Source organism: Centrocercus urophasianus, unplaced genomic scaffold, assembly GCF_019232065.1.
Source record: "Centrocercus urophasianus isolate 14NV4802_14NV808 unplaced genomic scaffold, USGS_Curo_1.0 seq_18, whole genome shotgun sequence".
Classification (NCBI taxonomy): domain Eukaryota; kingdom Metazoa; phylum Chordata; class Aves; order Galliformes; family Phasianidae; genus Centrocercus; species Centrocercus urophasianus.
In genome coordinates, this window is record NW_024884733.1 from 17996046 (window position 1) to 18009835 (window position 13790).

Consider the following 13790-nt stretch of genomic DNA (forward strand, 5'->3'; position numbering starts at 1 on the left):
TGTAAATCTGAAACATGCACATCACTATCCAAATTTTGTTAGCTAAACTTGGCAGAGTTTGACTATTTTATTTCTCAGGGATATTTGATTTATGTCATAAAAGCCAAAACAAATGCAATTCCATCTGAAAAACTGTGAACTAATATATTTGTAGTAAAATACTTTGAAAGACAGTTATTCACTGAAACAGAGTTCCCTAGAAAATAATAATGCAGTAAGAGACCCTGGAGACTAGTTCACAAGAAAGCTAGATAGGACTTTGGATTCTGAAATACTTCTTAAGTACTGTGGCAGCTTGCAAAATTTCCATCAAAAATATTTATTGATAGGAAATTGTATTTTATTGCAAAAAGATTGAGAACATGAAGTGTAATATATATTTGCTTTTCCACAGCAAATTTTGCATAGTTCTTGAGCAGGTTTGAGGAAAAATGAGAAAAATATTGTTGTCTGAAATTGAAACCTCTGCTAATTTTTAGCTCAAGGCCCTAGATTCTTGATGTTTGATTTTGTTGATTTAAGTTTATTCTGTAAGCCTGCATAGACTGTCATCCTATTCTTCTTCAGGTACAGAACCCCCAGAAAGGGTAGTACCTTTACTCTTCTACCTTTTGTCTGGCTTTCCTGTATTGCCTACCAAAAAGAGCCAAATATAAGGTAGCTCAGACGATATCGATTTGTCACGTAGGTTTTCAAAAGTCAGTTTTGCAATGCACTCAGTTTAAAATAAGTAAAGAGAGAAATAAATAGTCGAGCATCAAGGATTTAAAACGCTTGGAGCTGATTTTTTTGCCCACTTCAGCAGAAGACTCTTCAGCACCATTTTAAGCCCATCTTTAGTATTCATTTGCTCTTTCCTTCAGTGTCTGACATTTTCCCATCTATTCTGTGAAGATGTATCTCTTCCCAAAACAGTGAAGATCAAGGCATAACAGATTCATCATGCTTCTGAAGGGGGAGTTAATTCTGTCAATATGTACCTGACATTGTGCTTTCTAATCCAAATGCCCATTTAGCAATATTGTGTAAATTTCAAGAGAAAAAAAAAATATCTGCTGATTCTGTAGTGATTTCTATTCAAATTCTAGTGGCTTGTCTGCAAAATGGTTCTCTAATATTTTCGACAGCAGTTCTCTGTAATCCATATGGCAGGAGTGGATAGAAATGATGCAGAAGAACATTGTAGAGATTCTAAAATAAAAAAGACAATTTTCTAGAGATTTTTAAATACTGCATAGTACAATAATATTGCTTTTGGAATATTTTCAGTTGTTAAATACAAATGCTTAACATCATTATTGTGTCTTAAATGACCTATTTTAAACATAATTGGTGTGATAGGACACAAGTATTTAGTTGAAAATTCAGCACAGATAGGAACTGTTTACAAAGATATTCTCTCATCAGAATTATTCTTAATTAAGGAAAAAATTTATGGTTGTCTGAAAAATTTCCAGAAACTTGGTTATTTCTCTAAAAAGTAATCCTGAATGCATCTGCCCTCCTCAAGTAGGAAATCCAATTAGAAACTTCATGAGAACCTTTTATCTTCTGTGATCTCCACGGCATTCAACTTTCCAGGCAAAGTGAAGAGAGAATTGGAAGAGTGCAAATAAAAAGACTAATATTTCTTCTTGTATCTATTTTTAATTTGTTTTGAAGTTTCTAGGAAGCACAGATATGTGAAAACTTTTATGAACTTCTTAAAAGGTTTAAATTGAATTATAATTAGAGAAAATCTTTCTCATCTGTCATTTTAATCTATTTACTCATTAAGCTTCAACACACAATTCTTATGATCTTGTTCAGGCCACAGCTTCTCACCTCACACATTTTCCTCCAATTCTCCGGCCATGTTATTCCCTAAGGAAGGCAAAAGCTGGCACTGATCTGAGCCCTGTTGAGTGAGAGCACACCTTCTCAGAAAAGTTTTGAGCACTGTATACTAATTCATCAGCTTGTAAATAACTTTACCCCTCAATAACATAACCATTCTGGAAAAAAGAAAAAAAAGAAAAAAAAATGAAAAAGAAAGAAAAAAAAAAAAAAGAAACAGCTGCATGGCAGTGCTGAGAGGCAGAAACAATATGTTCTTCAGGATCGCTACTCAACATCTTCAGAGGTTATCTCTCTGGTTTCCTCTATTTCAGGCAGAAACTTGTATTGATTGACGTGCAAAAGCAAGTGGCAGAAGTTCCACCAAAAGAATTCCAGAAACGTGGATCACTTCAGTACCAGTTTGGCAGTGAATTGCTTCAGCTTCCTGTCCACTTATTCAAAATACAAGATGTTGGAAGCCAGGTAAAGCTTAGCCACAGGGAGAATTTTGGCTGGAGGTTAGAGTCAGTAAATGTGAGAAAAAATTTAAGTTTAATGCAGTTGAATCTTCCCATAGATAGAGGAAGGCCTGCAAGATTTAGTAGAGACTACATATGAACAGCTTCCCAGTGATGCACCAGCAAAAGCCCTCAAGCTTATGCACCTCTTCCGTGCTGCAAATGAGGAGAATTATGAGTCGATATGGAAACAATTCTCAAGTCGGCCAGCGTACAGGTACAAAGAATAAAAGTGGTTATTCTTCTGCTGGGAAAGTTTGTTGGAGGCCATCTGGAATGATTGTGTTCAAATGTAAATCTGGAAAATTGCTTTTCCCATTCCAGGCGCTACATTTTGGATTTACTTCCTGCAGCAGGCAGTCACCGTTCACTGAGATTCTTGAGGCATAAAATGGAAAGGCAAGAGCTCACCAACTGGGAAATGGCTCAGACAGTGCTTATGGCTTTCCACTCAAGCTCACCTACTCAAGATGTGATGGAAGAAGCTACAGTAGGATTCTTTAAGCACTCTCAAATCACACTGATTTTAGCATCTGCTATATTTATTCCTTTGACAAGATTGCAAGGGCTTTGAAAATAGAAAGGTTTTGTATCCTCTAGTGAGGTTGAAAGGAGTTCATTTCCTGAGTGTCTGAGGGGAAGGAGAATGCAAATCAAGAGGGCAAAAATTAATCCAGGATAAAACAGAAAAGAGAGCAAAATATTTTCCAGTGACAGAGGTTGTTGTTGCTGTAAGTGGATTTCTAGTCTTCATTTGTTCAAATGTGCTTTGTATTTACATCAGATTGGATCTCTCATGGAGTGTTTACAAAGACTAGGGAGTAAGAAATACATATTTGTCATAAACATGGATTTGTCCTAACTGACCTAGCAGGATAAATATAAATCAGAGCAGATCTATGGAAATCAAGGGAATTATGCCAATATAGAGCCCACATCAGAGAAGTTTTGTCATTTTTCCAATTTTTCCCTATTCTGCCATGTCTAATTCTGCCCTCAAATGCAGGTTTTTATCTCTGTCTAAGCTAGGTAAAGACTGTGATTCTCAGTGTAGACTTTTGCCTGCTGAAAAGCTATGACATCCTGCGCATAGCTGTGTGGTAATGCTATGCTTTTCACTCAAAGAGGTAGTATGTTGTTGCATCCTGCCATCTCCATGATTTAAATGAAATTTTCATGGTAGCCCAAACTACTAAGGTCCGTCCACAATTGATCGCAATGTTTGTACCTATTGATGAGGCTTACATAGATACATCTACGAAGAACATTTTTCTGACTAATGTGTGCCCAGTTAATAATCCACTCATTTCATAACTGGCTGATTTTATCCCTTTGGATTATAGTCCATTCCAATTTTATATTTAAAATACTGTAAAAGAAACAGATCTGCCTTTCAGAAGTTACTTGGAATTACCTTGCAACTGCATTGTCAAACATAACGCTATTCACTAATTGACTATAAATTCATAGATATGGAAATCTAAAAACACTCGTCTTGTATTTGGAAGAAACAGTTTCTGATGTTGTTACTCTTCACTATTGGTGGTAACAAACTATTAATTTCTCCCCAGCTCATTGTGAAAAAACATTGTCCACGCTCAAGTAGTGTACTCGGAAAGGTTTGCCACCTCAGCTATGCATCACTGTGCCACAAACAGTGCTCTTCATCAGACTCCTGCTCTGAATGTCTCCAGGTAACCGGATTTTTATGTATCATTTAAAAGAAAAATTAAGCCTTGAGTACTTTCTTCCTTATTCAGAAATCTTATTTCACTTCAGTGCAGTGTTTCCTTGGGGGAAAAGAACCCCAGTTGGTTAAATACAGCATTTTTATCTTTAGATTAACACACGAAAGAGAGTGAGAAGCAGCAGCATATAATTCATGGCACTTTCTGAGTATCTCTGCCTTATTGCTGACTATTAATGAAGTCCCACAGCACCACTCTGAAATACTGCTAAATATAGATGCTTAACAGATATATCAGCTAAATGACACAAAAGCCCAGGGTTTTGTCCAAAGCTGTGTAGCTCAGACATTTTTCAGCCAGAAGCAGTGCCTAGTTATCCATGTAGAGTGTAAGGTTTTAACAACAGGAATATCATTCCTATTCTGCACTACTTTTAGACAACATGCCTGAAAACAGTTTAAATAGACATTAAATATAATTTCAGCATTCTAGAGATGTACATCATGGTTTACAGTGGTTGTCCACCTGGCCGGGAAAACGGAAATAGGTGTCCTCACTCTTGGTTACTGACAAGTCCTCCACACTCAGTATGAGAGGGCATTCCCAAAATATTTTGTTTCCCATTAATTTTTTCCTGTGGTACACAGGCACGGCTGATGTTCCTATGTGCACACCCTGTGTTATGATTGCCACCAATTCTCTTGGGCTAATAAAATCTCAGAAACCTTGTGCCAGGAAGTGGAAATTCTTTCCCAAAGTGAATGATTGTGTAGGTTTATTCAACGCATTTCACAATTTCATTAGATTAATGATATCAAACGCACTGTTTCTGCACTGCCTCTGAATCTCAGATGTGATATTTTAAAGCACAGGGACCGTGTTTAAAATTTTCTACATCTTGTTCTTCTTTCGTAGAGATGTTTTCTGAGGTTTTTATTTTTGTTTGCTTGGGTTTTTTTGTTTGATTTTTTTTTTTTTTAATTGCATTGCATTGCAAAAGCTTTCTGCTAGGATATAGTTATTTTCCCATAATCAGAACATACAGACAACTATTTCTAATCTTACCTTGTAAGCGCAAGTGTGATCCAGTTGTGTATGAGGATCCCAGCTATTAATGTACACTAAAAGGTTGTTGTTAGAGCTACACTGAAGAACACCACCCCTGTCACATCCCAAGGAATCTTCTTTAAAGATCTGAAAGATTAAACTATATACACGTTTTTGCATCTATCTTCTAGCAATAGGCAGATGTATTCAAACAACTTTTAACTCACTCTCAAAGGAAGTAGGAATTATGTCCTCTCCATTAATTTTGTCCTTAAAAATGTTACTCAATAACTTTAAGGCACAGTGATGAAGAAGCACTTCATAGCAACTTTCTTGGCTATACTTCCATGAATAAAATGTCCAGTTCATGAGGAAAAAAAGAATTTGGGGAAAAAAAAATGGAAATAAGCATATCGAACCAGCTGAAATTATCAAAGTCAAATTTCAAACATACTTGCAATTGGAGTGTAGATAAGAACTGAAATTGGACTCAACAAATGTGTGACTTTTTTTCAGCTACTCCATGGCTTTGCAGGAGAGGCATTGAGCAAATCTAACACAGAAGAAATCTTACTGGCCTTGAAAGCCCTTGGAAATGTAGGACATCCAGCCAGCATCAAGCACATCAAGAAATTTTTGCCCGGCTATGCAGCTGGTGCCTCAGATCTGCCCCTCAAGGTCCATGCAACTGCTGTGATGGCCCTGAAAAGCATAGGCATGAAAGACCCAAAAATGGTAAGAAAACAAAGCTGTTTCCTTTGCACTTATGATGTCAATACATTGAAGCTAATCGATGACAGAAAGAGAGAGGAAACAGTAGGTTTATTTCATAAATAGCTGTAATATTGTGCATTTTTTAAAATCTTTTATCATTCCTGAGCTGTCATGTTTTATTCATTTTGACATTAACCTCTAGTGTTTCAGAAAGCGGCAGAAATCCTATTAAAAGGATTCATTATCCTATTTTTGAAGACAAACCAGTGTTTCCATTGCAAACCTTTATTTTCCAAGGACATTAGACAGAAAGCTGAATTATTGACCAAAATGTGTTTAGTGCTACTTCAACTTTGGTATGTGAGAGAACCACAAAACAAGGTTTTCTGAAAATTGACACTTAATACTGAGTGTCACATCTAATCGTAATTCAAGACAGATCTTATTGAAAATAGATACTGGAAGTTTGCATCCTAATTACAAATTTACAGACATTGTGTGGGTTTAAGTCATAAACAAAGCATTTACTAAATGTGACTTTTGTCCCTGAATGAGGTAATGATTAGACATCACATACAATGGTTACATAGGCGTAATCTCATCCACCACGGACATCACTTTACAATCATTTTCACCCTAAAGCAAGCCACTTATAAAAGGAAACCTTAAATCTTTTTCCCTGTTACATTTTTTGTGAGACCATTCTTAACATGAAAAGTAAAATTAAAAGCTTTTGTTAACTATTCTGCTGTACTAATTTTTTCAGTGTATTAATTTTGCATATGATTGCCAGCTTGATTCCACGTATTGATCCATAGACAGCAGTGTGCTGGTTTATGCTTTTAAGCAAAAGAATACAGAAACAATTTACTAGAGTGCAGGAGCTAGGTGGGGAAAAGGGAGTGGGAGGGTGGAGAGACAGCAAGCAAGGAATTAGGTTATTTGCTGGGGAAGGGAAAAGCTGATCTGGTGTTCGAAAACAATGCTGCATCTCTGCTTGTCCTTTGGCCTAGCTTTCCGCATGTGACCCAGACTGCTGTTTAGTTCCATTTTCTATGCATTTGCTTTAGAGAAAATTGATCTGGAGCAGGTTAATGACTTTGACTGGATTTTGCATTGTTCAAAAAACAGTCAGTTTAATCCCTGGTTTGCAGCTAGCTACACACTTATATTTGCATTAAGCAGACTTAATGCATGGCCTGTCATTTCTATTCTTTAATTTAAAAAAGCAGTTGCATTTAGAAAGAAGCTACTGCAGAAAAATACATAAAGCTTTCTTAGTCATACCTTATATTAAAAAGCGTAGGTGTTAGAGGCAGAACAGGATTGTCCAGAGGATTGTGCCAAAATGGTGTTACTCCATCCCCAATCAGTTTGAAGCTGCAGTCAAACATTTTAATTCCTCTCATGCAAGCTGGAAAGGTTCCAGTAAAAAATTAGTCTCGATACTAAATACTGTACAGATCAAACACATTAGTTACAAGTAGTACTGTGAAAATTGCATTTCTCACATAACATTACAATTTTAAATTACCTACATGGTATAGAGATTTTCGGAAGTAAACTGTTTGTTATTCGAGTAGAATAGGCTCCAGAAGATCAAATGGCTTGAGTTAAGGCAAATCTTTATGGGTGATCACTGAATTTATTTCTCTGGTATATTATGGGTTCTTGAAATCACTTTTATCTAGATTTTGTCTTGGTTATATTGCAGGCATCCTTTGCTATAGCTTAACAAGGGAAAGTAAATTTGATGTAGAGGTTATTCAGTGAGGTTCCTTGGCTTTGATTGCTTAGGAATCAGTATTACTATAATTCTCCTTCCAGCCAACAAACTCTGAAATCAGGAACATTGTTGCCATAATAATTAAATAATACAAATTTTTACTGTACTAGTGATTAAGAGATCATTCACTGGTGATGAAAGGTTATTAGCAAAATGTTCAAATACAGATTAAGTCCGAAAGTACCAATTATTTTCAGGTCCAGGCTATTACCCTTGAGATTTTCCTGACTCACAAAATTCATCCTCGAATCCGAATGTTAGCTGCAGTGGTTTTGCTTGAAACTAAGCCAGGTCTTCCAATCCTGATGACATTAGCTGATGCTGTGCTGAAGGATCCTAGCATGCAAGTGGCAAGTTTCATTTACTCTCACCTGAGGGCCCTGGGCAGAAGCACAGCTCCAGATCTTCAAATGATGTAAGGAAAATCCCCTTCCCTAGATGAGGAACTTGTTACAAACAAATTGAGGTGTTAATGAGCTTGCCGAATTTTTTCAGGGCTTCTGCCTGCAGAATGGCTGTCAGAGCATTAAGTCCCAAATTTGACAGATCTGGATACCAGTTCAGCAAAGTTTTCCGCTTCAGTATGTTTAAAGGTAAGGTACATAGTCCTTCTTCCCTCCTATAGTAATCATCTGAAGATTTTGGGGGGAAATATACACAGGCTGAAGTTAAATATATATAGATTAATATCACAGAGTAGGAGAGTCCAGTTGCACATAGCCAGCAGCGTCTATGTTGTCCTACATACGGTGGAAAACAAAAAAAACCCCTAAATCTTGGGCTCCCCATTTTTAGAGCATTTAGGTCCCTGTGTATTTGCACTGTATGCTGCTAGTATGAAACTACCAGAGGGCTTATGGGGCTCTAACCCTAACACTGTTCAGCACCAAACAAGAGGGACCTAAGTTACTACTAAGTATATAAATTTCTAATGGTGATTAACACATACAACTCTTGCTGAATTAAAATACGATGCTATAGCCTCTTGACCCAACAATAGTGCACAGTGAAACATCAAACTCTGCAAATGGTCAGCTGTGATAATTCATTGCATCCATGAGCAGCTAACTCAGGTTTGTTTTATGAAGGTTTTTCCTACACCTTCTTACTAGGGTTATTTACTGGCATGAACAGATCCATGTGTGGGATTTTGGGGCTCATCAGTTACATCTCTGGGAATCACATGTAAAAATCAAGAACACTGGTAGCTAGAGTAAAGAGGACGAAATTAGAAGACAGCTCTTGCTGGGTCAAATTGTAGCTATTTCCATTTTCCATTTATGTAATTCTTCCCAGTAGGGATTTTTTCAGCAACTGCATGTAAATGACCATGACAGCCTCAGTGATTTGGCATATGTAGCTGATAGACCAGGGAGATTATATCTACAAACAGTGCCTCCTTACACATGCTGTTTATCTAAAGGGCATAGATGTATTTCACACTTTTGTTGTTCACTGGTACACATAAAGATTCTTTTCAAAGTTATGAATAGAAAAAGAGACTTAAATGTCTGAAACCTGCAGTGCTAAGTGTGCAAGTACTTTTGCATTCTTTTGGGGATGGGAGGGGGTTTTAGAAGACTTTTACAGGTTTTATTGTTGCCTTTCTTGCTTCATGTTTTTTATATGACCATTCAGTTGAGTCTCTAACAAAAATATGTATAATACATACCACAGCAGCCACAATGCTTGCTGCTTCAGAGATGGCAACAGAGAGTGCCCAAAGAAATTCAGTAGATAATGCATCTTGTGAACTTTTGTACCATTTAAAATGCATACACAGAGAGATACATTTTCCAGTAATAAGCAGATATGTGTTTCAGGGCTTAGATACTTGTTTTCTCCTCTTATTTTTGCTTTTAAAATGGAGCTGCCTGATTTTTTTTTTGAACAGTTAGAAAGAAATGAGCAGTATAGATAAGGGTAGCTGGCAGGGGGCTGTGTAAAATGCATTATTTTGTTCTGACTGTACCCCTGAAATGCAGTAGATCAATGAGTTGTTAATTCTTAGTGCCAGTATAAGAAATTTGGCTACTACTTAGATAGGATGTTTCAGCCTCTCATCCTGAAGACTAAGGAACAAGATCACTTTCTAGCACATGCTAAGCTTAGAGTTGCATAATTTAGTTGGCTAAATGAAGTCCATTCTCCATTACACTTGTGTGGGAGGATGCTCCAACTTTTTGTTTTGATTTGTTACCTCTAGCCACAGGTGAAATGTGTTTCAGTGAGTCCATTCTGGAGGAGTTACCATAGTGACAGCAGTAATGCTGTGCCTATTTCCTCACTAAAAACAAAAATGTGCCCTCACCTTCACAGATTTTTTGAGATGGTAGGTGCTGAATTTTTAATGACAGGCACTAACATCAGATGAATATGCCTCTAATCAAGAATCTGTCACACGTGGACACCACAAATAATGTTTCACAGTCTACATACTACCCCTAAAATCAGCCCAGGTACTGCTCAATATAGAAACTGACAGAATCTGACTCTCAACATGCACTTTTTTTTTTACAAATTTATATTACAAAAAAATGTTTACTAATGTTCATAGGTATGAAAGGCTGCTTTCTTCGATCACTTTATTTTCGCTTTCCATCTTCCCTGAGGCAAGACGTTTAGTCAGACACATGCAGGTGCCCTCACATTCTCACGCTGAAGCAGCTATGGTGTACCATCTGACCCTGTTAGTAGAATTCTTCTTTGGTAAATATTTTCTTACAGCGTTAGAGCTGCATAACATCTGAGGTATTGAAAACACCCCCTTTGTCTTCAAGCTGATGAATTTTGTATAATCATTTAATCATTTATTAGCAACACTTCTTTCTAAGTATCAAGAAATATATATTTTTTTTCTTAACTAACATTTCTTGAGTTAGAACACAAATGCACACAGAGACACCCCCCATAAGAAAATAGTAGTTATTGACACACTCATGAGATTTTTTTTGAAATACAGAAAGTGGCACCAGAAAAATCACATGGGCCTGAGTGTTCGTAAGATCCCACATCTGTGAACCAAAAATAGACTTGTCTTTAAATTTTGGCTAAGTAATTTAATAGAATGTAGTCATTCCTCTTCTGGAAAGAGGCCAAAGTCTCACTCTCTTCATAACGAATCCAGGAGCTGGACTTGATGATCCCCATGGGTTCCTTCCAACTCAGAATATTCTATGATTCTGTGAACACTTGAAAACATATTTCCTACAATTCAATCATTTCTATACAGGTCATGAAATTAGTGGTCTGCTTTTTCCAGGGCTCTGAAGTTATCCTGAATTTTGAAAGCTGATTTTGGTTGTGCTGGAATTCTAGGGCCAGTTTAATCAGTATATGGTGACTATGTCTAACATAAGGATAAAAGAAATTTAACATAGGGAATCCTCAAATAGTTCATTGTTCTTCAACTTGTGTTGGAAGAAGGAGGAGAGTTGGAAGAAAGGAAGTGCAACAGGTACACCTGCATACTGTGTTGCCCTCGCTCCTGTTGAAATCTAGGGAAAATTAGAAAATCCTTGGGATTACTTCAATTCAGAAAATAGAACTGTATAAAGCTGTGCCAAGTTCAGGAAGAATGTATAACTACCCTCTCCACTGATTATCTGTACCTAAGAACATTGTAGATGATAAATCTAAAGTCGAAAAAATAAATACAAATTACCTTTGTTCTGAGTTTACACAATAGTTAACAACTACTTAACAATTAGTAGTTGTTACTTAACAATTTACATTTTATGTAAAGAGTTACAGCATGTGGTATGAGACACGTTAAATAGCCTCTGAGTCATCAGAGAAAGAAATCTACACCACCTCACCATCTGTACTTACAGGGCATCTGTACCATTTTTCCTATAACATTAGCAAAGGATGGTAAATCTGTTTTCATTTCTGACCCCTCTTCCTTTGTCAAGTTGCTTTAAACAATGTCTTGTAAAAGCATTTCATAAATTGGTATTATAGAATCTGACTGAATGTAAATTATATAGAAGAAGCAATAAGAAACATAGCATAGTCACTGCATATTGAGCAGGGGACTTACAATTTTGCCAATTAATAGTTCAGAAAGGCAGAATATTCTGTTTATGCCTGTTTTATAATATTGGTTTTGTGGCTGATTTTTCTAGCCTTTCTCATATCATCTTGTATCTGTTGTGTTATGCAATTAGTAAATTGATACAATCTGCAAATGTGGCTTTAAAAACTGACTGGGCTATGTTTTACTGCCTGTTTCTATGCAGAGTTCCTTATGAGTGGACTGGCAGCTAAATATTTGGTACTGAATAATGCAGGAAGCTTAATTCCAACAATGGCAGTGTCCCAGCTGCGGACACATTTCCTTGGAAGAGTTGCTGATCCCATAGAGGTAATTGGTTCAATCTGCAGTTTGCCTCTCACACCTTCCTATAATCTTTATCCAACCAGTATTTCAATTTTACTTTGTCTCACAGGTGGGAATAGCAGCTGAAGGACTTCAGGAGATGTTTGTTAGAGGTTACTCTCCTGACAAGGACTGGGAGACTAACTATGACTTCAGGGAAATCCTAAAAAAGGTAAATTCTAGGGGAAGAAAAGAAAATCTGTCAAGTGTTGTTTCCCCAAATGTTATGAAGAAACAGATTTTCTTCCTCTTCTCATGCAGCTATCGGACTGGAAGGCACTCCCCAGTGACAAACCCTTTGCATCGGGTTACCTGAAGATGTTTGGCCAAGAGTTGTTCTTTGGTGAACTCGATAAAAACAGCATCCAAAATGTATTGCAGGTATCATTTCAGAAGTACTACCACATAGGCATCAAAAGTATTAAAATGCTATTTCTTCTGCATGTTCCTTCCCTTCTCCTTAACTTTTTATTTTAAGTCTTTAGTCTTGTCTTTAGCATTAATCAAGGCAAATAAATTCAAAATTTGATCAGGATTAGCTATGATCATTGTTCGCAGACATTCCCCTGAGGCACAGTTAATAATACGGATCATGATATTAAAGTTCTGCTTGTTTAGACAAGTTGAACTCTGTAATTGCAGGCATGGTATGGACCTGATGAAAAAATCCCTTCAATAAGGAAATTAATCAGTAGCCTTCAAAGTGGCATAGGAAGGCAATGGACCAAGGCTTTACTATCCTCTGAGATTCGTCGTATTGTGCCTACCTGTACTGGATTCCCAATGGAGACCAGCTTCTATTATTCTTCTGTCACAAAAGTGGCAGGAAATGGTAATGTATTTCAAGACCTGAGCAATACATATATGATTATAAAGAATTGGGCAGAATTTTTAACATTTTGCTTACTTTCCTTCTAATAGTTCAAGTGCAAATTACACCTTCTCCAAGGTCTGATTTCAGACTGACTGAGTTACTAAATTCCAACATTAGGCTGCGTTCCAAAACGAGTCTGAGGTAAATATTTTGGGTAAATTAAAAAAATAATATTTTAAAGTGACAAAAGCCACAAAAAATTCAACTATTTACTTTATGTATGTAATCTTACTCTCTCATTCTAATTTTTCAGCATGGCTAAACATATGACCTTTGTAATTGGGATCAACACAAACATGATCCAGGCAGGGTTGGAAGCACACACCAAGGTAAATGCTCATGTACCTGTGAATGTTGTTGCCACTGTCCAAATGAAGGAAAGAAGTATCAAAGCTGAAATTCCGCCATGCAAAGAAGAGACTAATTTAATTACTGTAAGGTAAGCCACAGCACTTATCTTTCTGTGTAGTCATATTGACTCTTTCTGAATTAAACAAAACATTTGCTTAGGGAGCTTGCCTTTGACTGACAGCTTGGGTAACTGGCAGTGATCAGTGTAGATGAATTTAAAAGAAAGATATGCACAAAAGCTTTGTTTGAAAATATGTTTTGTTTCCTGTGGCCTTGACCAGAAAATCACAATTTTTCAGACATGAGACTCATAAACTATTCAAAGCTCATATGACATAAAATTTCTACCCTAACACATATATTTGAGTTGAAGACACTGGGTAAGATATAAGCCAACTGGCTTCTATCATTTTTAACAGATAACCTATGCATCTGGTGCTCGTAACCATAAAGGACTTGGTGTAACTTGTGCTTTTACTTTGTTTCCTGTGGCTGCCATTTGGTTTTCTTGCCTGTTAGGTTTACTTGATTTATTATCAGTGTATGCAATTACAATACACTCTGGAAAACAATTGTAGCCAGATGCCAAACAAATGAAAACAGATGGAAATAC

The 13790-nt window shown here is 36.7% G+C and overlaps 1 protein-coding gene across 1 annotated transcript in view; it reads left to right on the plus strand.

Annotated features, from left to right (window-relative positions):
- LOC122160860 (vitellogenin-1) overlaps positions 1 to 13790 on the plus strand; it is a 41522-nt gene that overhangs the window by 6748 nt on the left and 20984 nt on the right. Inside the window, exons 7-19 of the mRNA XM_042819793.1 lie at positions 2151 to 2301; positions 2396 to 2553; positions 2661 to 2826; positions 3908 to 4030; positions 5588 to 5806; positions 7769 to 7986; positions 8067 to 8164; positions 11813 to 11937; positions 12023 to 12124; positions 12214 to 12333; positions 12595 to 12784; positions 12874 to 12967; positions 13080 to 13265. Of these exons, the coding sequence (XP_042675727.1) occupies positions 2151 to 2301; positions 2396 to 2553; positions 2661 to 2826; positions 3908 to 4030; positions 5588 to 5806; positions 7769 to 7986; positions 8067 to 8164; positions 11813 to 11937; positions 12023 to 12124; positions 12214 to 12333; positions 12595 to 12784; positions 12874 to 12967; positions 13080 to 13265 (1950 nt within the window). The remainder of the gene's footprint in view (positions 1 to 2150; positions 2302 to 2395; positions 2554 to 2660; positions 2827 to 3907; positions 4031 to 5587; positions 5807 to 7768; positions 7987 to 8066; positions 8165 to 11812; positions 11938 to 12022; positions 12125 to 12213; positions 12334 to 12594; positions 12785 to 12873; positions 12968 to 13079; positions 13266 to 13790) is intronic.